The sequence below is a fragment of the Portunus trituberculatus genome, chromosome 1 (assembly GCF_017591435.1).
Source record: "Portunus trituberculatus isolate SZX2019 chromosome 1, ASM1759143v1, whole genome shotgun sequence".
Taxonomy (NCBI): domain Eukaryota; kingdom Metazoa; phylum Arthropoda; class Malacostraca; order Decapoda; family Portunidae; genus Portunus; species Portunus trituberculatus.
In genome coordinates, this window is record NC_059255.1 from 5102748 (window position 1) to 5127747 (window position 25000).

Genomic DNA, 25000 nt, shown 5'->3' on the forward strand with positions numbered 1-25000 from the left:
CCCTCAAAGGCTTTCATTGTGGCCCTCAAAGGCTTTCATTGTGGCCCTCAAAGGCTTTCATTGTGGCCCTCAAAGGCTTTCATTGTGGCCCTCAAAGGCTTTCATTGTGCCCTCAAAGGCTTTCATTGTGTCCCTCAAAGGCTTTCATTGTGGCCCTCAAAGGCTTTCATTGTGGCCCTCAAAGGCTTTCATTGTGGCCCTCAAAGGCTTTCATTGTGGCCCTCAAAGGCTTTCATTGTGGCCCTCAAAGGCTTTCATTGCGGCCCTCAAAGGCTTTCATTGCGGCCCTCAAAGGCTTTCATTGTGGCCCTCAAAGGCTTTCATTGCCCTGGCCCTCAAAGGCTTTCATTGTGGCCCTCAAAGGCTTTCATTGCGGCCCTCAAAGGCTTTCATTGTGGCCCTCAAAGGCTTTCATTGTGGCCCTCAAAGGCTTTCATTGTGGCCCTCAAAGGCTTTCATTGTGGCCCTCAAAGGCTTTCATTGTGGCCCTCAAAGGCTTTCATTGCTGCCCTCAAAGGCTTTCATTGTGGCCTCAAAGGCTTTCATTGTGGCCTCAAAGGCTTTCATTGCCTCAAAGGCTTTCCCCTCAAAGGCTTTCATTGCAGCCCTCAAAGGCTTTCATTGCGGCCCTCAAAGGCTTTCATTGCGGCCCTTTCTCCTAAAAAAAAAATAATCTATAGTGCGGCCCTCAGAGAGAGAGAGAGAGAGTTACCAACTAATTATCTATGTTTATCAGAATAATCTCACATAAAATGTCTTTGACCGTAGTAAATAACATGAAACAGTAAGGTTATGTGGCCCTCCATACCAACAGAGTAGTGACTACGTAGTGGCCCTTTGGGAAAAAAGGTTGCACACCCCTGGTTTAAGGTATGCCAAGTGTGGCGTCAGTTTGTAACCTTCTACGTATAGTATACTTTCATGGTAAGAGCTCAGTGTTCTTTTTAGCCTCAACAACAAAAAATGATTTGAATTTTACAAAATGGAACAGCCAAGCAATAATAAAACACATACAAAAGGCGTCTTCAGACTTCTCTTTCAAATACAGTTTATCCCCATCTTTATTCTAGTTCATCTTTTTTTTTTATTTGAACTTCAACCTTTTTTTAATTTGAAGTTCATCTTTTTTAATTTGAGGGTGAAAAGGTGGTTTATTTTTCTTTTTTTTTTTTTTTTTCTTTTCTCTGTTTTTAGTTTTCTTGTGTCTTCTATTTTTTTTCTTTTTTCTTTTCTTTAGTTATTTTCTATCTTTCTTTCTTTCTTTCTTTCTTTTCTTTCTTTCTTTCTTTCTTTCTTTCTTTCTTTCTTTCTTTCTTTCTTTCTTTCTTTCTTTCTTTCTTTCTTTCTTTCTTTCTTTCTTTCTTTCTTTCTTTCTCTCTCTCTCTCTCTCTCTCTCTCTCTCTCTCTCTCTCTCTCTCTCTCTATATATATATATATATATATATATATATATATATATCCTGTTATTGCATTAGTCTAGCAGTGTTATCATATCCGTCTGTTTCAAGTATTACCACATTTGTAACACACCCTGTACTGTTATTATTATTATTATTATTATTATTATTATTATTATTATTATTATTATTATTATTATTACTATTATTATTGGAGGTGGGCGGTCTAATTCAGAAGTCCAGTTATCCGGCTCTGAGATTAATCAAACATGCTTTTTCGAATCAGATAATTGCAACTAAACTGCGGAGGATTGAAAGCAGTTAGAGAGGTGGTGGTGGTGGGATCGGGCAGACATCCACGTGTAGGTTCTAATCCCACCACGTGCCGCCTTGAAACTTTGCCATTTGTGGAGTGGTTTAAAGTTAGCTACATGTCACCAGGATACCCAGGTTCCAGGTGGTGTGTGATTGCCATACACCAAAGATAAGGTAGAGAGAGAGAGAGAGAGAGAGAGAGAGAGAGAGAGAGAGAGAGAGAGAGAGAACTAGATAGCATTGATACCGAGATTCCAGGTGGTGTGATTGCTCTACACCAAAGATGCGCCTGGGTGGTGATATGGGTCCAAATATGCCAATAAATAAATGTCAATAAAATGGTCTAATGGTACACAAATCTCAAGCTAGAAATGTGTCCCAGTACTGAAGGGGTTAAAATAGTGAAGACTGTGGCCATTAATCTTCTGCCCTCCATAGACCCTTGCTAATGTCAATAAAATGGTCTAATGGTACATGGAAAATTGCCTGCGTCACTAATGGGTGGAAGCTGGACACTGGTGGACACTGGACACCACTTCCCACACTCTTCAAGTAGACCTACAGGCACTATAGGCCATAACATAAATGAATAATAGATAAACAAATCCAAATTGGCGTCATTTTTTTTTTTTTTTTTTTTTTTTCAAGAGCAGTTTGGAAGTAGTTTAATTTTTGGGTCATATTTTATTTTTGAGTTTAAAAGCTTGTTGTCTTTGTATGAGGTAGAAAGGAAAGCTGAAATAAGAGAAAAAAGAATAATGAAAAAAAGAAGAAAAGAAGTAATAATGGTCCGTCGTGGTACAGTGGAACCATGCGTGCTTTGTGGTCCGAGGGGTCTCCAAGCGCACTGGTTCGAATCCTGTCCACGGTCTGAGTGTAGGTAGGGTTTCCTCACTCAGGGCAGCGGTTTCCTAGCGGGTGGGCTTTGAGATAGGAAATGCCCACAAATTTCCTTGAAAAACTCATGTGGTATTAATGAAATGGCTTATGTACTGTAAAAAAGCATTAGATTCCCTTTAGAAGCTTTAAAAATGGCCTTCAGAAACTTTAATGGAATCGGATAATTGGATCATTGCTATTCAGAACTCTTATTTTGGGTACTTGCTAATCAAACCTATTTATTTTTAACCCCTTCAGTATTAGGATGCATTTTTGTATTCATTCTGACTTTCGGCAATTTTGTACAGCTTCAGAAAGTGTATTGTGATTGGAAATAGTGAAGACTGTGGCCATTAATCTTCTGACCTCCATATATCCTTCATAATGTCAATAAAATGGTCTAATGGTAGTCAAACTGTCTTAGAAATTCTCTAAAAACATGCCAAACTGTCTTAAAATGTCCTCAAAGCATGCCAAACTTTTAAAATGTCCTCAAAACATGCAAAACTCTCTTAAAATGCCCTCAAAACATGTCAAACTCTTAAAATGGCTTAAAAACATGCTAAACTGTCTTAAAAAGGCCCCCCATAACATGTAAAACTGTCTTAAAATGCCCTAAAAAAACATGAGTCTCCATATTCATTGTGGTGACTATTTGGTGATTTTCTACAGCTTCAGAAACTCATGTGGGAGATTAAAATAGTGAAGACTGTGGCCATTAATCTTCTGCCCTCCATAGACCCTTGCTAATGTCGATAAAATGGTCTAATGGTACACAAATCTCAAGGTAAAAATGTATCCCAGTACTGAAGGGGTTAAAATAGTGAAGACTGTGGCCATTAATCTTCTGCCCTCCATAGACCCTTGCTAATGTCGATAAAATGGTCTAATGGTACACAAATCTCAAGGTAAAAATGTGTCCCAGTACTGAAGGGGTTAAAATAGTGAAGACTGTGGCCATTAATCTTCTGCCCTCCATAGACCCTTGCTAATGGCAATAAAATGGTCTAATGGCACACAAATCTCAAGGTAAAAATGTGTCCCAGTACTGAAGGGGTTAATGGCACCCACCTCCAAATATTATTATTATTATTATTATTATTATTATTATTATTATTATTATTATTATTGTAGTATAGTGCATGATTATTACTGTTATTATTATTATTTTTCTTGGGTTTGTGTTTCCTTGCATGTTATTTAAAATTATTGTAGTTATATATAATTAAAAACAATTATTTTATTGTTACATATTAAAACCTTTTGTAATTGTGGATTGTACTAAATGTAATTAGATTTTGTATATGCATGTTATTATTATTATTATTATTATTATTATTATTATTATTATTATAGTAGTAGTAGTAGTGTGTGATTTAATGTACTAATATAATTTTGAACTTTGTTGTTAATGGTGGTGGTGGTGGTGGTGGTGGTGGTGGTGGTGGTGGTGATGGTGGTGGTGGTGGTGGTGGTGGTGGTGGTGATGGTGCATGTAATCTTTCAAGTCATTTCTCTGTGTGTGTGTGTGTGAGAGAGAGAGAGAGAGAGAGAGAGAGAGAGAGCATTATATAAAGTCTATTGTGTGTGTGTGTGTGTGTGTGTCATTACATCTACTTATTTTTTTCTTTCTTTTCTTTCTTTTTCTTTCAGTGATTTTCTTTTTTTTTCTTTTTCCGTTTTATATTCTTTTTTTCTTCTTCTTTTTCTTCTTCTTCTTCTTTTTCTTTTTTCTTCTTCTTCTTCTTTAATGATGATAATAATAGACACATAATCCTCTTAACATTCTCTCTCTCTCTCTCTCTCTCTCTCTCTCTCTCTCTCTCTCTCTCTCTCTCTCTCTCTCTCTCTCTCTCTCTCTCTCTCTCTCTCTCTCTCTCTCTCTCTCTCTCTCTCCTTCTCTTTTACCTATAAATAATTATAAATTTCAGAATTCCACCACCATCACCACCACTGACGACAACAACAACAACAACAACAACAACAACAACAACAACAACAAGGGCAAGGAAGCAATAGGCCTAGACAAGAAGAGGCCTCTATATACCAAAAAGACATCGGCAACCAAGTCAAAACGTCCAAATAGGCCTACAACTACAGCAACAATGACAACAACAACAACAACGACAACAACAACAGCTGCAACACCGTCAGGGGAGGAGAAGAAAGAGGAGGAGGAGGAGGTGGTGAAGGAGGAGGAGGAGGAGGAGGAGGAGGAAGAAGAGGAGGAGGAGGAAATGGTGGGTGTATGCTAATAATTTGTGTGAGAGAGAGAGAGAGAGAGAGAGAGAGAGAGAGAGAGAGAGTTTGGTGGGGTTACATTAATCACTTATTTGTCTATCTATTTATTTATTTATCTATCTATCTATCTATCTATATCTATATATCTAACTTTTACCACCACCATCAGACCACCACCACCACCACTACCTCAACCACCACCACCACCACCTCCACGCCAGTTCTGAAGGTGATGGAGGAGGAAGAGGAGGAGGAGCAGCAGGAACAGGAGGATGACTACAACTCAGAAGACATGGAGGAAGACAAAGTGGAGCCGATTGATGGGTTTGAGACAGCCAATGCTACCGTCGACCATCATAGGTATTAGAATGGCCAGTGTTGTCCTAAATGTATTAATAGTTGAGTTCTTTAAGGTTCTGTCCTGTCACCCACTCTTATTCATCATTGATCTTATCCAAACTTGCCCCATCCACTTCTACGCTGATGCCACCCTACATCTTTCCATGTCCTTTCAGAGGCGACTAACCCTTCAGAAAGTTGTCAGATCATGCAGGGGCGCCACAGAATGCCTGACTTCTGATCTTTCTATTTCTGATTGTGGCAGAGAAAACGTGTTAGTGTTCAATGCCTCAAAAACTTAATTGGTCCATGTATCAAGTGGACACAACCTTCCAGACAACTATCCCCTCTTCTTCAGTGACACTCAACTGTCTCCCTCTTCCACACTGAATATCCTCGTTCTGTCCTTCACTCATACTGTCCTTCACTGCAAACTTCACATCTCATCTCTTGCTAAAACACCTTCCATGAAGTTAGGCGTTCTGTGGCGTCTCTGCCAGTTTTGCTCGTCCCTCCAACTGCTAACTCTGTACAAGGGCCTTATCCGCCCCTGTATGGAGTACTCTTCGCATGTTTGGGAGGGTTCCAGTCACACAGTTTTATTAGATAGGGTGGAATCAAAAGCTTTTCGTGTCATCAACTCCCCTCCTCTGACTGACTGTCTTCAGCCTCTTTCTCACCGATGGAATGTTGCATCTCTTTCTATCTTTTATCACTATTTTCATGCTAACTGCTCTACTGATCTTGCTAACTGCTTGCCTTCCCTCCTCCCCCAACCTCACTGTATTAGGAAGGGTCTATGGAGGTCAGAAGATTAATGGCCACAGTCTTCACTATTTTAGCCCCTTCAGTACTGGAACACATTTTTACCTTGAGATTTGTGTACCATTAGACCATTTTATTGAAATTAGGAAAGGTCTATGGAGATCACAAGATTAATGGCCACAGTCTTCACTATTTTAATCTCCCACAAGAGTTTGTGAAGCTGTAGAAAGTCACCAAATAGTCACCAGAATGAATATGGAGACTCATGTTTTTTAGGGCATTTTAAGACAATTTGGCATGTTTTTAGAGCATTTTTAAGACCTTTTTTTGACATTTGGAATGGATATGGAGGGCACAAGATTAATGGCCACAGTCTTCACTATTCTAACCCCCACATGAGTTTCTGAAGCTGTAGAAAGTCACCAAATAGTCACCAGAATGAATAGAGAAACACGTCATGCTACTGAAGGGGTTAACAGCCTCCCTATTACAGGTCTCTCTCTCTCTCTCTCTCTCTCTCTCTCTCTCTCTCTCTCTCTCTCTCTCTCTCTCTCTCTCTCTCTCTCTCTCTCTCTCTCTCTCTCTCTCTCTCTCTCTCTCTCTCTCTCTCTCTCTCTCTCGCAGTTATTTTCATTTTTTTCTTTCTTTTATCATTAGCATCTTTCAATAGCACCTCCATTAGCACCCATTAGCACCAACATTAGCACATTTACCACCCCATTAGCACCGACATTAACACATGATTTACCACCCCATTAGCACCCATTAGCACTCTTCTTGACATTAACACATCATTTACCACCCCATTAGGACCCATTAGCACTGAGCACCAACTAGCACCCCATTAGCACCCCTTGACAGCCTTCCTCCATTACAGATACTACCGTTCTCACACAATCAAAGGCATGGAGGAGGTGCAGAGGTACTGGGTTGACCTGGACTCCTTCAAACAGGAGAGAGTGGTCACCAATGAAATGTTGTCCGCCTCACATCGCCGGGCTGCTGTGAGTGGTGGTGGTGGTGGTGGTAGTAGTAGTAGTAGTAGTAGTAGTAGTGGTAGTGGTAAATAAGGATGGGAGAGTGAGAGAGAGAGAGATTATGAGAAAAGAAAGAGAGAGAAAGAGAGAAAGGATAGGAGATTGAGAGAGTGAGTGAGTGAGTGAGTGAGCTAGAGAGAGAGATTAACAGTAAAAGAAAGAAAGTGTAAAGAAGATGACAAAAAGAGAGAGAGAGAGAGAGAGAGAGAGAGAGAGAATATATGAATGACAAGAATTGAGAAAAGAAAAAAAGAGAGAGAGACAGATTAATAATAAAAGATAAAGAAAGAGAATAACCACAAGAGAGAGAGAGAGATTAACAATAAAAAGATAAAGAAAGAGAATAACAAGAGAGAAAAGAAAAAAAATCAGAGAGAGAGAGAGAGAGAGAGAAAAAAATAACATACCATAAGAAAAAGAGAGAAAGAAAAAGAGCACAAAATTGATAGAGAGAGAGAGAGAGAGAGAGAGAAATTATACCATACCATCCTCCTCCTCCTCCTCCTCCTCGTCCCCTGACCTTCCGTTTTCTCTTCCAACAGACCGTAAGACTGACGTTTGAGTTTCCCTTCTATGGCCATGGGGTTCGGAACATCACCATAGCAACGGGTGGGTTTCTCTTCACAGGGGACTTTCTACACACCTGGCTGGCTGCGACTCAGTATATTGCTCCCCTTATGGCCAATTTTGACACCTCCATCAGCAAGAACGCCTCGGTCAAGTACGCGGACAATGGTGCGTTTTGGTGGTGTTTTTGTGTTTTTTTGTGTGTGTTTTTGGGTGTATTTTTGGTGGTTTTTTTTGTGGGTTTTTTTCAGTTTTGGTGGGTTTGAGTGTGTTTTGGTGTTTTTGGGTGTTTGGGTGTGTTTTTTTTTTTTTTTTTTTTTTTTTTTTTTGTGGTGTTTTGGGTGTGTTTGAGTGTGTTTGGTGGGTTTTTTGTAGGTGTTTTGGTGGTTTTTGTGGTGTTTTGGTGTGATTTTGTGGTGTTTTGGTTTTAATAATATTGGTGTGGTTTTGGTGTATGTGTGTGTGTGTGTGTGTGTGAGTTTGTTTATTTGAAGTGTGTTTTGTAATATTTTTGGTGTTGGATTATTTTTGTGTGTGTTTGTGTGTTTGATTGTGTTTATTTATTTGCAGGGACGTCATTTACAGTGCAGTGGAACAATGTGTCGCTGAAGGACCACGCTGATGCCGGAACCTTCACTTTCCAGGTTAGACACACACACACACACACACACACACACACACACACACACACACACACACGAGATGTATCGGATGTCGAATTTCAGACATCCGCGGATGCGGATGTCATTTTGTGGATGCGGATATCAGTCTGCTAAAATGTGGATGCGGATATCAAAATATGACATCCTCGCGGATGCGGATGTTTTTACGTCAAATGGTCTGACGAAGAGAACAAAAACTAAGGGTGGTTCAGTGTGGGACCATGCAGGCAGCAGGAGAAGTAACAAATCAAAACAAGGTGACAAGGTGGGAGAGCCAAAATACTGCCAAATGAGTTGGAATGGCATCTTAACAGTTGGTACTTCTTTCTTTGAAAGTGTTTAATTCATCCATTTAATTCATCCATGACTAACATTTGTGGTGTGCATTTATCAGTTTGTTTGCCTGAGGGTGAGAAGCATCCCATAATGTTGCACTGACATACTCACCAACATTCCTTTGCTCAGCATCTGTCTTTGCTTTTTGCAAAGGTATTTTTTCTATATTTATTTTTCTTCCAACTTGTTTCTCTCTTTTGCCATTAACTCTTCAAACTGTTCTCTATGCACTGATTTCAAGTAGTTTTTCAAAGATGTAGTTCCACATCCCTTTGGTGAATCATCTTTCTTGCACAACACACACTGTGCTAGGTCACTTGACTTACTCATGAAATATTTCCACACTTCACTGCTATGTGACACCATTTTTCAGCTGCTATGGCAGTCAGCACACAGAGCAATAAGGCTTTGTAAACTTGATTATAATATCCTTTTCAACACAAACACTGGCAAACTGTTTATCAGCGAGGAGCAAGCAAGGAAGGAGCAGTACTTCTTACTTCAAAGGCAAACTCTTACCAAACTGATGACCTGCCAGTGTACTATGTAGGACTTGTGTTCAGAATGCCAGGTTACAACTTATGGATCAGTATTATACATTTTTGAGATGCTGAGCAAATGTGAAAAGAAAATTACAGTAAAAGCTCAATTAGTCGGACCTTATGGGGGGAAAACCGGTCCGAGTAAGGTATTTGTCCGACTATGTGTGATAATGACCCATTTTTACCCTTTTTTACCATTTTATTATTTTATTTTATTTTTGTACTTTACTTCACTGTCATTCATTTTACACCCTCTACTGTAATTAGTTACCGATGCCACTTCATTGCAGCTTCCTCAAGTTTTTCCGATCTCCCATACTGCACTTGTTTTCTTTGTAACCCTGCTTTATATTGGGTGCTTTCCCTATTGTCATCACTTTCTGGGACAAATTTCAGTAGCTTTTCTTTGCTCTTTGTTATGTCACTGATGGTTTGCTTAGGTATGCCATATTGAAGACTTATCGCAGCAGGTTTCACTATGTTTTCAAGCTGTTCAATTATTTCAAGCTTTTCCCTGATGGTTAACCGTTGGAGTTTACGCTTAGGCATGATGGTTGAGGCACACAGACACTATATTCCAGTAGAGATTGCAGGAGCCAGTGCGTGTTATGGCGGCGAGTGGATGGCTGGATGTAAACAAACCAAAGTCCGAACTTGAGAGTCTGTCACAGCATGTCCATATATTACTCTGTAATCTATAGGGTGTGCAATGCATAGAACACATCCGCATCCACACATCCTCTGTAGAGTGTGGATGTGAATGTGGATGCGGATATATTTCCCCATAAATGCAGATGTGGAGGCGGATGTGGATGTTCAGATTATCACAACTACGGATGCGGATGCGGATGTGAAAAATATGCGGATGTTCCACGGATGCGGATATCTGATACATCTCTAACACACACACACACACACACACACACACACACACACACACACACACACACACACACACACACACACACACACACAATTTTCAAGCATTATTAGTATATTAACTGCATTTTGGCGTTTTTATCTTACCTTATGTGTCCTAAACTCTCTCTCTCTCTCTCTCTCTCTCCCTCTCCTCTCCCCCAGGTTACGCTACACAAGAATGGCGACATAGTGTTTACGTACAAGGAAGTGCCAATATTTGTGACTTCCATAGTGGACGACCAACACCCGGTCAAAGTAGGCCTATCCGATGCCTATATTGTGGAGAGGACCATTATGTGTAAGTCTGATTTTTTGGTGTTTTTTTGATCGATTATTTAATTAATTAATTTATTTATTTATTTATTTATTCATTTGTGTGTGTGTGTGTTTTATATCTCCTCCTCCTCCTCCTTCTAATACCACCACCACCACCACCACCACCACCACCACCACCACCACCACCACCACCACCACCACCACCACCACCACCACCACCACCACCACCACTACACCACCACCACCACTACACCACCACCACTACTACTACTACTACTACTACTACTACTACTACTACTACCACCTCTCATTTCAGTCATGAGGAAAAAGACTATATACGAATATCACAAGATTGACATGAAGAAGAACAGCATGATAGGGAACTGGACAGCTATACTCTTCAAGGCCCTTCCTACCTGTGTGTCCATCCACAACTGTCTGGATTGCCTGTCACAGAAGATTAGCTTTCAGGTGAGTTGGACGGGGCCTGGGAGGGATTGGGAGAGGCTGGGAGGGATTGGGATGGGCTGGGAGAGGTTGGGAAGGGTCTGGGAGAGGCTGGGATGGGCTGGGAGGGATGGGTTTGGAGAGGCTGGGAGGAGCTAGGAGGGATTGGGAGAGGCTGGGAAGGGTCTGGGATGGGCTGGGAGGGGTTGCGATGGGCTGGGAAGGTGTTGAGAAGGGCTGAGAGACCATTTTATTGACATTAGCAAGGGTCTATGGAGGGCAGAAGATTAATGGGTTGGGAGAAGATTTGTGTACCATTAGACCATTTTATTGACATTAGGAAGGGTTTATGGAGGGCAGAAGATTAATGGCCACAGTCTTCACTATTTTAACCCCTTCAGTACTGGGACACATTTTTACCTTGAGATTTGTGTACCATTAGACCATTTTATTGACATTAGTAAGGGTCTATGGAGGACAGAAGATTAATGGCCACAGTCTTCACTACTTTAACCCCTTCAACACTGGGACACATTTTTACCTTGAGATTTGTGTGCCATTAGACCATTTTATTGACATTAGGAAAGGTCTATGGAGGGCAGAAGATTAATGGCCACAGTCTTCACTATTTTAACTCCTTCAGTACTGGGACACATTTCTACCTTGAGAGAGAAGAGAAAGAAAACGTCCACAAAATCTTAATGTCCCCAACCTAACCTTCCAGTGCCATTGGTGTGACTCCATTCAGCGGTGCAGTAATGGTCTGGACAGGAACCGACAAGAGTGGCTGGTGAATAATTGTGAGGCACGACACACCCAGAACGTCGACAGCTGCCCCCCGCCGCGTTCTGCTCCTGAGCCCTCCCCGGAGATCTTTAGGGGTGATGCTTCTGTCGAGTCATTTACAGCAGGTATGGGGTGTGTTGTGGGTATTTGGAGTGCTTTTCTGGGGTGTTTTGGTGTTTTGGGGGTTTTGAGGGTTTTGGGTGTTTTATGGTGTTTGTGGGGTGTTTTGGTATTTGCGGGGTGTTTTGGTATATTTTGGGGGTTTGGTGTGTGTTTGTGGGTGTTTTGGTGTGTTTGTGTGTGTTTTGCTGTGTTTTAGTGTGTTTTAGTGGTGTTCAGGGTGTTCAGGTGTGTTTTGGGGTGTTTTAGAGTGCTTTGATGTATTTTGGTGTGTTTTTGGGGTGTTTGGGTTTTTGTGTTTCCTAGGGTGTTCAGGTGTGTTTTTGGGGTGTTTTGTGTATGTTTAAGAGCATTTGGGAGTGTTTGAATGTGTTTTGGTATATTTAAGTAAGTTTTGGTATGTTTTAGTGTGTTTTGGGTGTTTTGGGGTGTTTAGGTGTGTTTTGTGGTATTTAAATGTGATTGCAGTGTTTGTGGTGTTTTTGGGGGTGTATATGTGTGTGTGTGTTTTATTTTGTAATGGGACAGTAACCAAACTCACATTTTAGTAAACTGGTTATCATACATTTTTGGTTATTCTCTCTCTCTCTCTCTCTCTCTCTCTCTCTCTCTCTCTCTCTCTCTCTCTCTCTCTCTCTCTCTCTCTCTCTCTCTCTCTCTCTCTCTCCAACTATAACACTTTCATTCTCTCTATATATCTCTCAATTCTGTATTATCTCCTCTCTCTCTCTCTCTCTCTCTCTCTACAGCTGAGTCGCAGGCAGAGGGCGGCACACACGTAGGAGTGGTGATCGGAGTGGTGTTCCTGGTGACTCTCCTGCTGGGGGTGGTCAGCTGGGTCACCTATGCCTATTTCTACCCACACTCACCATCCGGGCAAATACTGATCAGGGTGAGTTTTGGGTAATTAGTTCACTTTGGCCAATACATCACAGAGACTGCAACACACACACAGGTTGGAGGCACTGCAACACACACAGGTTGGAGACACTGCAACACACACAGGTTGGAGACACTGCAACACACACACACACAGGTTAGAGACATACAACACACACACGCACAGAATAGAGAGACTTTTACAACACACACACAGAATTAATGGCCACAGTTTTCATTATTTTAACCCCTTCAGTAGTGGGACACATTTTCACCTTGAGATTTGTGTACCATTAGATCATTTTATTGACATTAGCAAGGGTCTATGGAGGGCAGAAGGTTAATGGCCATAGTCTTCACTATTTTAACCCCTTCAGTACTGGGACACATTTTTACCTAGAGATTTGTGTACCATTAGACCATTTTATTGACATTAGGAAGGGTCTATGGAGGGCAGAAGATTAATGGCCACAGTCTTCACTATTTTAGTCCCCCACATGAGTGTCTGAAGCTGTAGAAAGTCACCAAATAGTCACCAGAATGAATAGGGAAACACATCATGCTACTGAAGGGGTTAAGTGTTTACGTATGAGCAGTGTGAAGCCAGTTTAAGTGTATTTATTAAGAAAAATGACTAAGATTCTTACTTACATCTTGTGTAGTGTTGTGGTGTAGATAAGTAGTAGTATTAAGTAGTTTGAGGTGAATTTAAGTAAGTTTTAAGTGTAAGTAGTATTTGTAATAATTTTGGTGATATGTAGAAATGGTAGCAAGATTAAGTGGGTGTTTTGGTGGTACTGAGTGTAGAAGTGTTAGTCTGGGGTGTAGAGATGTTAGTCATGGGTTTTTCAGTGTGTAGTTGGTGTTTGAGGGTTTCTTGGGAAGTCTGTGGTTCGGAAAAGCTTGGAAAGTTTGGATAATTTTGAGTTTTGAAGTGTTTTGAAGATTTATGGATCGGAAAAGATAAGAAATGCAGGATTTTTAGTTTTTTTTTTTTTGTAGATTTGCATGTCGGAAATGTTTTGAAAGGCGATTTTTTTTAGTTTTGTGACGGTTTGTTCATCGGAATAGCTTGGAATAATTGAAAATTTGAGTTTTTTTAAGGTTTTTTGAAGATCTGTGGATTGGAAAAGGCAAGAAATGCAGGTTTTTTTTTTAGTTTTTTTTTTTTTGTAGATTTGTCAGAAATGTTTTGAAAGGTGATTTTTTAGTTTTGTGACAGTTTGTTCACAGGAATAGCTTGGAATAGTTGAAAATTTGAGTTTATGAAGTTTTTGTAAGATTTATGGATTGAAAAAGGCAAGAAATGCAGGATTTTGAGGGTTTTTTGGAGATTTACGTGTTGGAAATGTTTTGAAAGTCGATTTTTTAGTTTTGTGACGATTTGTTCATCGGAAAAGCTTGGAATAGTTGAAAATTTGAGTTTTTTAAGATTTTTGGGAAGATTTGTGGATTGGAAAAGATAAGAAATGCAGGGTTTTTTTGGGGGGAGGGGGAAATTTATGTGTCAAAGGTTTGAAAAGGCAGATCAAAATTTTGAAATGTAGTTAATTTGAGTTTTTAGAAAATTTGTGAATCAGGAAAGTTTTGAAAGGCAATTAGTTTGAGTTTTGAAATTTATGGATCAGGAAAGGTAAAAAATGCAGGTTGTTTAGATTTATGTATTGGAAAAGTTTGGAAAGACGTTTTTTTTAGTTTTTTTTAAGATTTGTGGAACGGAAAAGTTTTGAAAAGCGATAATTTTGAGTTTTTGAAAATTTATTGATCGGAAAAAGTAAGAATCCAGTTATTTTTTAGCTTTTGTAAAATTTAAGTGTATTGGAAAAGTTTAGAAAGACAATTTTTTTGCATTTTTGTGAAGATTTGTAGCTCGGAAAAGTTTTGAAAAGCGATTATTTTTAGTTTTTTTTTTAATTTATAGATTGGAAAAAGTAAGAATGCAGGTTTTTTAGAGCTTTTGGAAAATTTAAATGTATTGGAAAAGTTTGGAAAGCCATTGTCTTTCGTCCAACCCCGAAATTGGGAAAATGCGGACATAAACAAAAATGATGATGATGATGATGATGAAAAGTTTGGAAAGGAAGATAAAAGTTTAGAAATGCATTTTTTTTTAGGTTTTAGGAAAATTTATGTATCTGAAAAATTTGGACATGCAGCTAATTTTGAGTTTTTAGAAAATTTGTGGATCAGAAGAGTTTGGAAATATAGAGAATTTAACATTTTTGGAGAATTTATGTATTGGAAAAGTTTAAAAATGGAGATAATTTTGAGTTTTTTAGAAATTTATGGATCAGAAAAATTTGAAAGGCAAATTACTTGAGGGTTTCAAAAATTTATCTATTGGAAAAGTTTGAAAAAGATAGAAAGACAGATTTTGAGGGTTTTGAAAATTTATGTATCAGAAAAATTTGAATGTGCAGTTTATTTGAGTTTTTAGAAAATTTATGGATCGGAAAAGTTTGAAAAAGTTAGAAAGACCTTTTTAGGGGTTTTGAAAAATTTATGTATCAGAAAAAATTGAATGTGCAGTTTATTTGAGTTTTTGGAATATTTACAGATCGGGAAAGTTTGAAAAGTTAGATTTTTTGAGGATTTTGAAAATTTTATGTATCGGACAAATTTAGAAAGACAGTTTATTTGAGTTTTTAGAAAATTTACAGATCGAAAAAGTTTGAAAAGTTAAAGGTTTTTGAGAATTTTGAAAATTTTGTATATTGAAAAAATTGGACGCGCAGTCATTGCCCGTCCAACACCACCGTAAATTTGAAAATGCGGACATCAAATCAAAACGATGATAAAAAGTTTGAAAAGGCAGATAAAAATTTTGAAATATAGTTGATTTTGAGTTTTTAGAAAATTTATATATCGGAAAAACTTCGGAAAGCCATTTTTCATTATTTTTTGGAGAATTTATGGCTCGGAAAAGTTTGGAAACATTTTTAATCTTTTCTTAAGTTTGTTTCTTGTAATAGTGTTTAGAAAATGACTCCTTTTAAAGATTTATTATTATTATTATTATTATTATTATTATTATTATTATTATTATTATTATTTCTTTGAGTTGGTGTTGGGAAGTGTTTAGAAAAATATGAACCTTTATTGATAGACATATTACCTAATTACTTATCTATTTATTTATTTATTTCTTAACGATAAGGAAAACCACAATTTTAAACCGGGAATTAAACTAATTTTTTTCCCTTTTCATCCTCCATCCTTATAATCCTCTCTACCCCTCCACATGTTCCTCCACTGTTCCCTCCATCTCCCCACTATTCCCTCCATCTCCACCTCTCCACTATTTCCTCCATTTACACTTATTCTCTCCATCTCTCCACCTGTCTTTCTCTCCATCTCTGCACAATCAACCTAATTTTTCTCTCCTCTCCAAATTTTCTCTCCATCCCTCCATTTATTCCCCTCCTCTCCTTCCCTCCATCTATTCCCCTCCTCTCCTTCCCTCCATCTCTCCACACAGTACCGGCCCAGCACATGGTCTTGGCGAAGTGGAGAAGCAAGGTACACAGCCGCAGCCATACACAGCATCCACATGTGAGGAGGAGGAGGAGGAGGAGGAGGAAAGAGTGTGTTCGTGTAAGCCTATATATTAAAAGAAGAGGAAGAGGAGGAGGAGGAGGAGAAAAGTGTGTTTTGTGAAGAGGAGGAGGAGGAGGAGGAGGAGGATAGTGTTTTTTAATGAAGAGGAGAAGAGGAAAAGGATAAAGAGAGAGAGAGAGAGAGAGAGATGGAGAGATGGGCGAAAATTAAGGAAAAAAAATAAATAAATACAAGAAAAAAGAAAGAATATAAAAATACGTTTTTTTTTGTGCATCTTTGAAAAAAACATTAAAATAAATAAATAAAAAAACGTCCAATTTGTGCCTTAGAAAGAAAACGGGAGGAAAGAAAACGGGAACCAAACCAATTCCATCCATTTTTTGTGCCTTCGGGGTTGCCTAACATTAGTCATAGAAAACGAGATTGAAGTCATAGAAAACGAGATTACAGTCATAGAAAACGAGAGTAAAGAAAACGGGAACCAAACCAATTCCATCCATTTTCTGTGCCTTCAGGGTTGCCTAACATTAGAGTCATAGAAAACGAGATTACAGACATAGAAAACGAGAGTAAAGAAATTGAAAACAAAAATAAAGAAATAAATGCATAAAGAAAGAAAGAAAAAAGAAAATGAAGACGAAATACTCCAAAAAAATGGGAAAACAGTGCAAAGAAAACGAAAGACAAAGAAAATGGGGAAAAAAAACACATTTCGGAACAAAACAAAGAAATAAACAAACGTCAAGAGGGAAAATAAGAAAATCAAAACAATATTGCAAAGAAAGAAAGGAAAAGAGAGAGAGAAATGGAGAAAAAGAAATAAGAAGGAAAAAATAAATAAATTCAAAACAACAACAACAACAACAAACAAACAAAATGCGAAAAAAAAGAGAAACTCGCAAAATAAAAACAAGTGCGAGAAACAAACAAACGAACAAACTAAGTAGACAAATGCAAAAACAGAAGAAGAAAGATTCAAAACAACAAAACAAATAAATAAATACAAGAAAGAAAATTTGAAAAGCAACAAAAACAACAAATGAAAAAAACAAAACAAAGAAAATAAATAAACAGAAATTCGCAAATACAAGAAAAAAAAGTCAAAACAACAACAACAACAACAATTGCAAAAACAACAAAAATAAAAAAAATGTAGATAGAAGAAAAAAACTCAAAACAACAACATTAAAGAAAACAAACAAATAAATGCACAGACAAGAAAGAAAACTCGGAAAACAACAAAAAACAAGAAAAATGCACAAATAGAAGAAAAAAAAAATCAAAACAACAACAACAACAACAACAAAAACAACGGTCGCATTAATTTTAAGGATTCTTGTGATACTTGTTAATAATTGTAGTAGTTAATTGCGTACATATATATATTTGTAGCGTTTAAGTTCTTCTCTAACAACTACAGCAACTACAACAACAACAACAACAGTAACAACAACTATAACTGCAATAACTTCAAATTGCCTCTGTGTGTTGGTTAGGTTAGGTATGGCAGCTGGTTCTCTCTCTCTCTCTCTCTCTCTCTCTCTCTCTCTCTCTCTCTCTCTCTCTCTCTCTCTCTCTCTCTCTCTCTCTCTCTCTCTGTTTTTTTCCAAATGTCTGGCTTATTACCTAACTTAACCTCTCTCTCTCTCTCTCTCTCTCTCTCTCTCTCTCTCTCTCTCTCTCTCTCTCTCTCTCTCTCTCTCTCTCTCTCTCTCTCTCTCTCTCATCAGAATATGCAAAAAAACTTGTGTATTTTTATTTTATCGACTCCAAAACTCAAAACTTAAAATATTCCTTTAAAAAATTAAATATAAGAGAGAGAGAGAGAGAGAGAGTTGCCATATCCTGCTATACATTTCAAGACACACTTTATAATATCTTAGCAAAGTCACGATGTGTTGGTAGGAAACTGTATGTGTGTATGTGTGTGTGTGTGTGTGTGTGTGTGTGTGTGTGTGTGTGTGTGAATTAGTGAGTTTAACAATATGCAAACTTTCCAACACACACACACACACACACACACAGGTAAGATTAGTAATATTCTTGTGTTTTGCAAGCGCGTTAAGTAAATTTTAAATCAAAACCGACGAAACTTGAGATTAATTACACAAAATAAGATAAAATTTGATAAACATATCATTTCACTTCACAAAAACCCACAAATTTGATTAAAAAACTAAAAAAAGCAAAGAATTTTAAGTACGATTATAAATTTTTAATAACTTTAGTGGAATTCGAGAAAAAAATTGCGTAGTGGATCTTTTTAAGTAACGGGAGGTCTTAAGTGTGAAGTGGAGGTGGGAAGACAGTGTTAAGTGTGTGAATTATAAGCAGTTAAGTAGTTAGGGACAATTTATAGGCAGTTATGTGTGTGTGTGAGGGCAATTAAGATGTTATAAGTGTATTGAAATGTGAGAGAGAGAGGAAGTGTTTTTAAGATTTAGACTGTGAAGTGTGCTAAGTGTCAGAGTGTGTGTGTGTGTGTGTGTGTGTGTGTGTGTCAGAGTTTGTGTGTCATTATATGTGTGTGTGTGTGTGTCTGAAAATTGTGAGTGTATCAAATTTAAAGTGTGTGTCATTGTGTGTGAGTGTATCAATTTTAAAGTATGTCAGTGTGTCAGTGTGTGTGTGTGTCAGAAAAGTGTGTGAGTGTATCAAATTTAAAGTGTCAGTGTGTGTTTGTGTATTAGATTTAAGTGTGTCAATGTATCAAAATACATTAGTGTGTGTGTTTGAGAGAGAGAGAGAGAGAGAGGAAACAAGGGTGCAATATTTGAGATTTATAGGCTTATAGGAATAGAGAGAGAGAGAGAGAGAGAGAGAGAGAGAGAGAGAGAGAGAGAGACTATACCTCCAAGAATCACCAGCATAATTCATCACCAAAACAAGAAAACAAGCATAATAATATTCAGGATTTAGCGTTAGTGTGCGTGTGTGTATGCATGTGTGTGTACGTGTGTGCGTGTGTCCAAATGTTACACAGGAAGGAAGAAAAATGAGATTAGAAAAGAAAAAAAAATAATCTCGTTTTTTATATATATTTTTTTTCATTCATTTCATTGTTCGTTTTGATTATCCGCTCTCGTTTTCCTCGTTTTTTTTCTTTTTTGCTTCTATTATTAGTTTGTCTATTTACGCTACGAATAAAACAGAAAAATGTAAACAAACAGGCTGTACGTTTTATTTTGTTGATTTTTGTCGACGTGATGCGGAATGTTCAAAACGGAATTGTAAACAGTCGTAGGAAATGTACCGATGTTTGACGTAATGGAATGTCAACATGTGTTTTGATCTGTTTGTGTTGAATTTTGATGTTTTTTAAAATTTTTTTTGAAGGTTTTATAAATTAGAGGTTAATTTTGATGTTTTTTAATGATTTTTGAAGATTTTTCGAAGATTCTATAAATTTGAGGTTAATTTTCACATTTTTGGAGGTTTTTGAAGATTTTTTGAAGGTTTTATAAATTTGAGGCTAATTTCAACATTTTTGAAGGATTTTGAAGATTTTTGAAGGATTTTAAAGGTTTTATAAATTTGAGGTTAATTTTGACATTTTTGAAGTTTTTTGATGGATTTTGAAGAATTTTTGAGTGTTTTTGCAGTTTATATAGATTATGAACATTGAAAAGACGAGATTTATTTATTTATTTTTCATTCATAGTTAATTTTGAAGTTTTTGAGGTTATTATGATACAGATTTATTAATAGAGCAGACTGGCTTATTTATTTATCATTATTGCTATTATTTATTTATTTATTTATTTATTTATTCTGTCGCATACATTGTTGAGGGTTTTACAAATGAGGAACGGTAATGAAGAGTTTGGAGGTAGTGACTTGTGTTCTTCTGTGGCGCACACACACACACAATGATGATGGTAATAATCTATCTATCTATCTATCTATTTTCTCTCCACCTTGCAATAGCGACTCACAGATTTGACAAGTAATGTGTGTAGTGTTAGCTGAAATGTCCACTACTAAATGTGTATATGTTTGTAATGCACTTTAAGATTTCACTGCGTTTTGTATGTGTGTGTGTGTGTGTGTGTGTGAGAGAGAGAGAGACACGGAGAATTTTTAAGCTTCCAGCAACGAAGTATGTTTAAGAAAGCGAGAGAAAGAGAGATAGAGAGAAAATTAAGTAGTTTTTAAGAGAGAAACTTAGAAAATGGTATAGAAATTTAAGATTAGGTTTGTAGAAAGAGATTTATCCTCTGGGCAGCGAGGTATGAGATTAGGTGTGAGAGAAAGAGAGATAGAGATAGAGAGAGGAAATTAAGTAGTTTTTAAGAGAGAAACTTAGAAAATGATATAGAAATTTAAGATTAGTTTTGTAGAAAGAGATTTATCCTCTGGGCAGTGAGTATGAGATTAAATTTGAGAGATAGAGAGAAGAGAGAGAAAATTAAGTCGTTTTTTGCAGCGAGATACCATGTTAAGTTTAAAGATAGAGAGAGATAGAGAAAGATAAGTACAGTTTTGTTAGAGAGAATAAGAAAAAGAAAATTTATTAGAGAGAGAGAGATTAAACAGATTTTTTAGAGATAGAAAGAGAGAGAGAGAGAGAGTTTTGTTGAAAGAAATTGGGTAGTGAGATACCATATTAACTTAAAAGATAGAGCAAAGAGAGAGAGAGAGAGAGCCATTTATGATAATTTTGTTAAAGCAAATACACTTCAGACATATAATGATAAAGGACAGGTGTTTATGTGTGTTTATATTTACATTTCCTTACTGTTTTGACATGTTTTGCTTGTCTTGTTGCTTCTGTTTAAGTTTGACGAGTTGACCTTTGTTAAATTCGGCTGTTCGATAAAAAAAAACTTGTATTTAAGAGTTTATTGAGTCACATCAAGGTTACAGGTATTTTGAAATGTACCCTTTGTTAAAATACATCGATATTTGTTGAAGGTATGAAAAATTGTTGAAATTAACTTGTTTGGATGCTTAGAGTGATGAAAAACTGTTTTATCTAAGAGTTTATTGAATCATATGGAGGTTACAAGATTTCTAAACTGTACCCTTTGCTAAAACACGTAAATATTTAGTAAGGTACGCAAAAGTGTTGGACGGAAGTTCTTGGAGGTGGCAAGCATTGTGTACCCTTCGCTAAGTTGCATCAATATTTCTTGTTGAGTTTCACAAAATAGTTGAAAATGAGGAGGAGGAGGAAGAGGGAGAGAGAGAGGATGAACGAATGATGGTAGAAATGAATTAATGAAGGAAGAAAAGAAGGAAGGAAGGGAGATGGAGTACAGAGAGAGAGAGAGAGAGAAAATAAGTTGTAGAAGGAAGAAGAGGAGGAGGTGAAAGAGATGATGGCAGTTTACGCAAAATAGTAGAAATTAAGTTGTTGGAGGTGACAAGAACACTGAAACGACTTAGTGTGTGTTCAATAAGTTACATAAAATTAATCTAAAAAATAATTACCATGTTTTTACAGTTTAATATTACAGAACTATGTATTGAGGCAGTTAGGAATGATAGATTCACAGCTTTCACTCAAATAAATGACTAACTATCAGAGAGGTTAAATTCAACTGTGCTTTCACTCAAAATGGCTTAAAATATTTTCTGATAACTGAAAATTCATATCTTTATTTTTTCCTTTTTCCAAATTTTCCGATAACTTAAAATTCTTGTCGTACTATTTATTATTATTTTTTTTTTTTGTATTCTGATAACTTAGCGATAGAATTCACATCTTTCACTATTTTCTTTTTTAGTTTTTTAGTAATGACAAGTAGTGAATGAAAAAACATGTGCTCTCACTTAAAATCACTTAAAATACTTTCCAATAACTTATAATTATGTAATATTTCTTTTTTTTTTTTTTCCTGATAACTTAGCGATAGAATTCACGTCCTGTACAATTTTGTTTCTTATTTTTGAGTTAGACAAATAATGAATGAATCCGTGCTTTCACTATTGGTACAAAGCATTAGGTAAGAAGTGGGCAGAGTGTTAGTCTGTGTAGTGGTTGAGGATCTGACAGCAGGAAAATTAAGTCGATGTGGGTTTATATAGAGAAGAAAAATGAATTGTTAGGAAAACGAAATTAATGGTTGATAAATTCGTAAGAGGAAGAAAAATTGACGATGTGAATTTATATAGAGAAGAAAAGTAATAAATTGTTTTTGTTAGTGTGAAAACAAGAGAAAAAAGAAGAAAAGGAAGAAAAAAAGGACAGGGGAATGAAAACAATGCTTGATAAATGTGTAGGAGGAAAAATATATTAGTGAAGTTATTCAGAGGACATTGTTAGTGGGAAAACAAATGAATAAGAATGAAAATGAAAAGAAATAATGAAAATAATGACTGATAAATATATAGGAGGAGGAAAAAAAATCAGTTAATTTATGCAGAAGGAAAAAGATGAAATGGAAGTGTGAGTGGGGATACAAATGAAGGAAAATGAAAAGAAAAAGAAATAATGAAAATAATGGCTGATAAATCTTTAGGAGGGGAATAAAAAAGGTGGATTTATTAAGAGAGAAGGAAAAGATATAAGAGAATTGGAAAACCAGGAAAATTGAAGGAGAGAGAGAGAGAGAGAGAGAGAGAGAGAGAGGAAGGAAAGAAAGAATTAAAATAGAAACTTGTAGATTTATATATAGTGAGAAGGAAAAATTATTAGTGAATTGGAGAGAGAGAGAGAGAGAGAGAGAGAGAGAGAGAGAATAATAATAAAAAAAATAAAAGTGGGTTCATAGAGAGAAGGAATGAGTGTGTGTGGGGTAAGTTAGGAACACAGATAAGTTAGGAAGGTGAATGAGTGTGTGTGTGTGTGCGCTAGTGTAAGTTAGAGACACAGCCAGTTAGGAACGTGAACGGGTTTGTAATAATGTAAGGGACAGCCAAGTTAGGAAGGTGAACGAATATGTGGTATTGTAAGTTAGAGACACAACCAATTAGGAAGGTGAACTAATTAGAGACAGCCAAGTTAGGAACATGAACGGGTGTATGGTAGTGTAAGTTAGAGACACAACCAGTTAGGAAGGTGAATGAGTATGTGTGTGGTAATAGACACAGCAAAGTTAGGAAGGTGTAATAGTGCATGTACTATGTGTGGTAGTGGTAAGTTACAGACACAGCCAGTTAGGAGCGAAGTATCAAGCAACAAGATGAAGTTAGGAACGCAAAAAAAAAAAAAATGATTGAAACACGTGACTTTGTTGAGAAAAGAAAAAAAACAAGAAAAAACAAGAAAAAAAAAAAAAAATACAGGAATATTGTAACAAATGTATATCTTTGTAATGAACGGAATGCAATGAACAAAAAATTAATAAATAACTAATTTTAAGACACTCAAATTATTGTGTTGTTTGATTTGTTACCCCACTCTCTCTCTCTCTCTCTCTCTCTCTCTCTCTCTCTCTCTCTCTCTCTCTCTCTCTCTCTCTCTCTCTCTGACGAAGAATTTTGGAAGATCGACAAGAAAAACCAGATGAATTTAATAATCTTGTTTGTTTTTGGTGTTTTTTTATTGCTGTTGATGTACAAGCTTGCTTAAAATTTGATATCCAAAAGTAGAAAACACACACACAGATAGATAGAGAAAACGATGGGTAGATAGATAAATAGAGAAAATGGTGATGGATAGATAGATAGATAGATAGATAGAAATAGGTGATAGATATAGAACGATAGATAGATAAATATAGACACTGTGAGAGGAAAGGAAGTAATAGATGGAATACAAGACAAAAAATTTATAGAAGAAAAATACAAATATATCAAAATACAAACAAATGAGAAAAACTGCAAAAAAACGCCAAAAAATCAAGAAATAAAAAAAAAAGTAACACGCACGCACACACTCAAGTCACACGCAAAGAAGCTTGGTGCATTCTCTTGTGTCTAATGATGAGGACCACCACCATCACCACCAGCAGTAACACGCCCACACCCACGCCCGCCCACACCAACTCCCATGTGTAGGCGAAGGGCAGACTGTCCAGCCACTCCTTTGCTGCCTCAGACGCTTGTTTTTCATCTGAGAGAGAGAGAGAGATCATTAATAACGTTCTTAATATTACTAACTTGAAAAATTCCTAACTTGCTTTAAGATTTGTAACTGTCATTTTGTAACTTTTGTCAATCCGTAACTTTTGTCAATTCGTAACTTTTGTCAATCCGTAACCTTTGTCAATTCGTAACTTTTGTCAATTCGTAACTTTTGTCAATTCGTAACTTTTGTCCATCCGTAACTTTTGTCAATTCGTAACTTTTGTCAATTCGTAACTTTTGTCAATTCGTAACTTGTCAATCCGTAACTTTTGTCAATTCGTAACTTTTGTCAATTCGTAACTTTTGTCAATCCGTAACTTTTGTCAATTCGTAACTTTTGTCAATCCGTAACTTTTGTCAATTCGTAACTTTTGTCAATCCGTAACTTTTGTCAATTCGTAACTTTTGTCAATTCGTAACTTTTGTCAATTCGTAACTTTTGTCCATCCGTAACTTTTGTCAATTCGTAACTTTTGTCAATTCGTAACTTTTGTCAATTCGTAACTTGTCAATTCGTAACTTTTGTCAATTCGTAACTTTGTGATTTCGTAACTTTTGTCAATTCGTAACTTTTGTCAATTCGTAACTTTTGTCAATCCGTAACTTTTGTCAATTCGTAACTTAGTGAATTCGTAACTTTTGTGAATTCGTAACTTTGTAAATTCGTAACTTTTGTCAATTCGTAACTTTTGTCAATTCGTAACTTTATGAATTCGTAACTTTTGTCAATTCGTAACTTTATGAATTCGTAACTTTTGTCAATTCGTAACTTTATGAATTCGTAACTTTGTCAATTCGTAACTATGAATTCGTAACTTTTGTCAATTCGTAACTTTGTGAATTCGTAACTTTTGTCAATTCGTAACTTTTGTCAATTCGTAACTTTTGTCAATTCGTAACTTGTCAATTCGTAACTTTGT

General features: G+C 36.7%; 2 protein-coding genes across 3 annotated transcripts in view; one reads left to right on the forward strand and one right to left on the reverse strand.

Annotated features, from left to right (window-relative positions):
• LOC123515504 (plexin domain-containing protein 2-like) overlaps positions 1–16173 on the forward strand; it is a 21545-nt gene extending 5372 nt beyond the window's left edge. The window contains exons 3-12 of one of the 2 annotated variants that reach the window (XM_045274172.1): positions 4523–4831; positions 5002–5192; positions 6814–6940; positions 7516–7708; positions 8111–8184; positions 10164–10299; positions 10594–10748; positions 11449–11635; positions 12380–12522; positions 15988–16173. In XM_045274172.1, coding sequence (XP_045130107.1) covers positions 4523–4831; positions 5002–5192; positions 6814–6940; positions 7516–7708; positions 8111–8184; positions 10164–10299; positions 10594–10748; positions 11449–11635; positions 12380–12522; positions 15988–16065 — 1593 coding nt within the window. In that variant the 3' untranslated portion in view covers positions 16066–16173. The remainder of the gene's footprint in view (positions 1–4522; positions 4832–5001; positions 5193–6813; positions 6941–7515; positions 7709–8110; positions 8185–10163; positions 10300–10593; positions 10749–11448; positions 11636–12379; positions 12523–15987) is intronic. The other variant, XM_045274259.1, reaches the window with a different exon arrangement.
• Positions 16174–21947: 5774 nt separating this feature from the next.
• LOC123516180 overlaps positions 21948–25000 on the reverse strand; it is a 6328-nt gene continuing 3275 nt past the window's right edge. Inside the window, exon 4 of the mRNA XM_045275399.1 lies at positions 21948–24066. Coding sequence (XP_045131334.1) covers positions 23891–24066 — 176 coding nt within the window. The 3' untranslated portion in view covers positions 21948–23890. The remainder of the gene's footprint in view (positions 24067–25000) is intronic.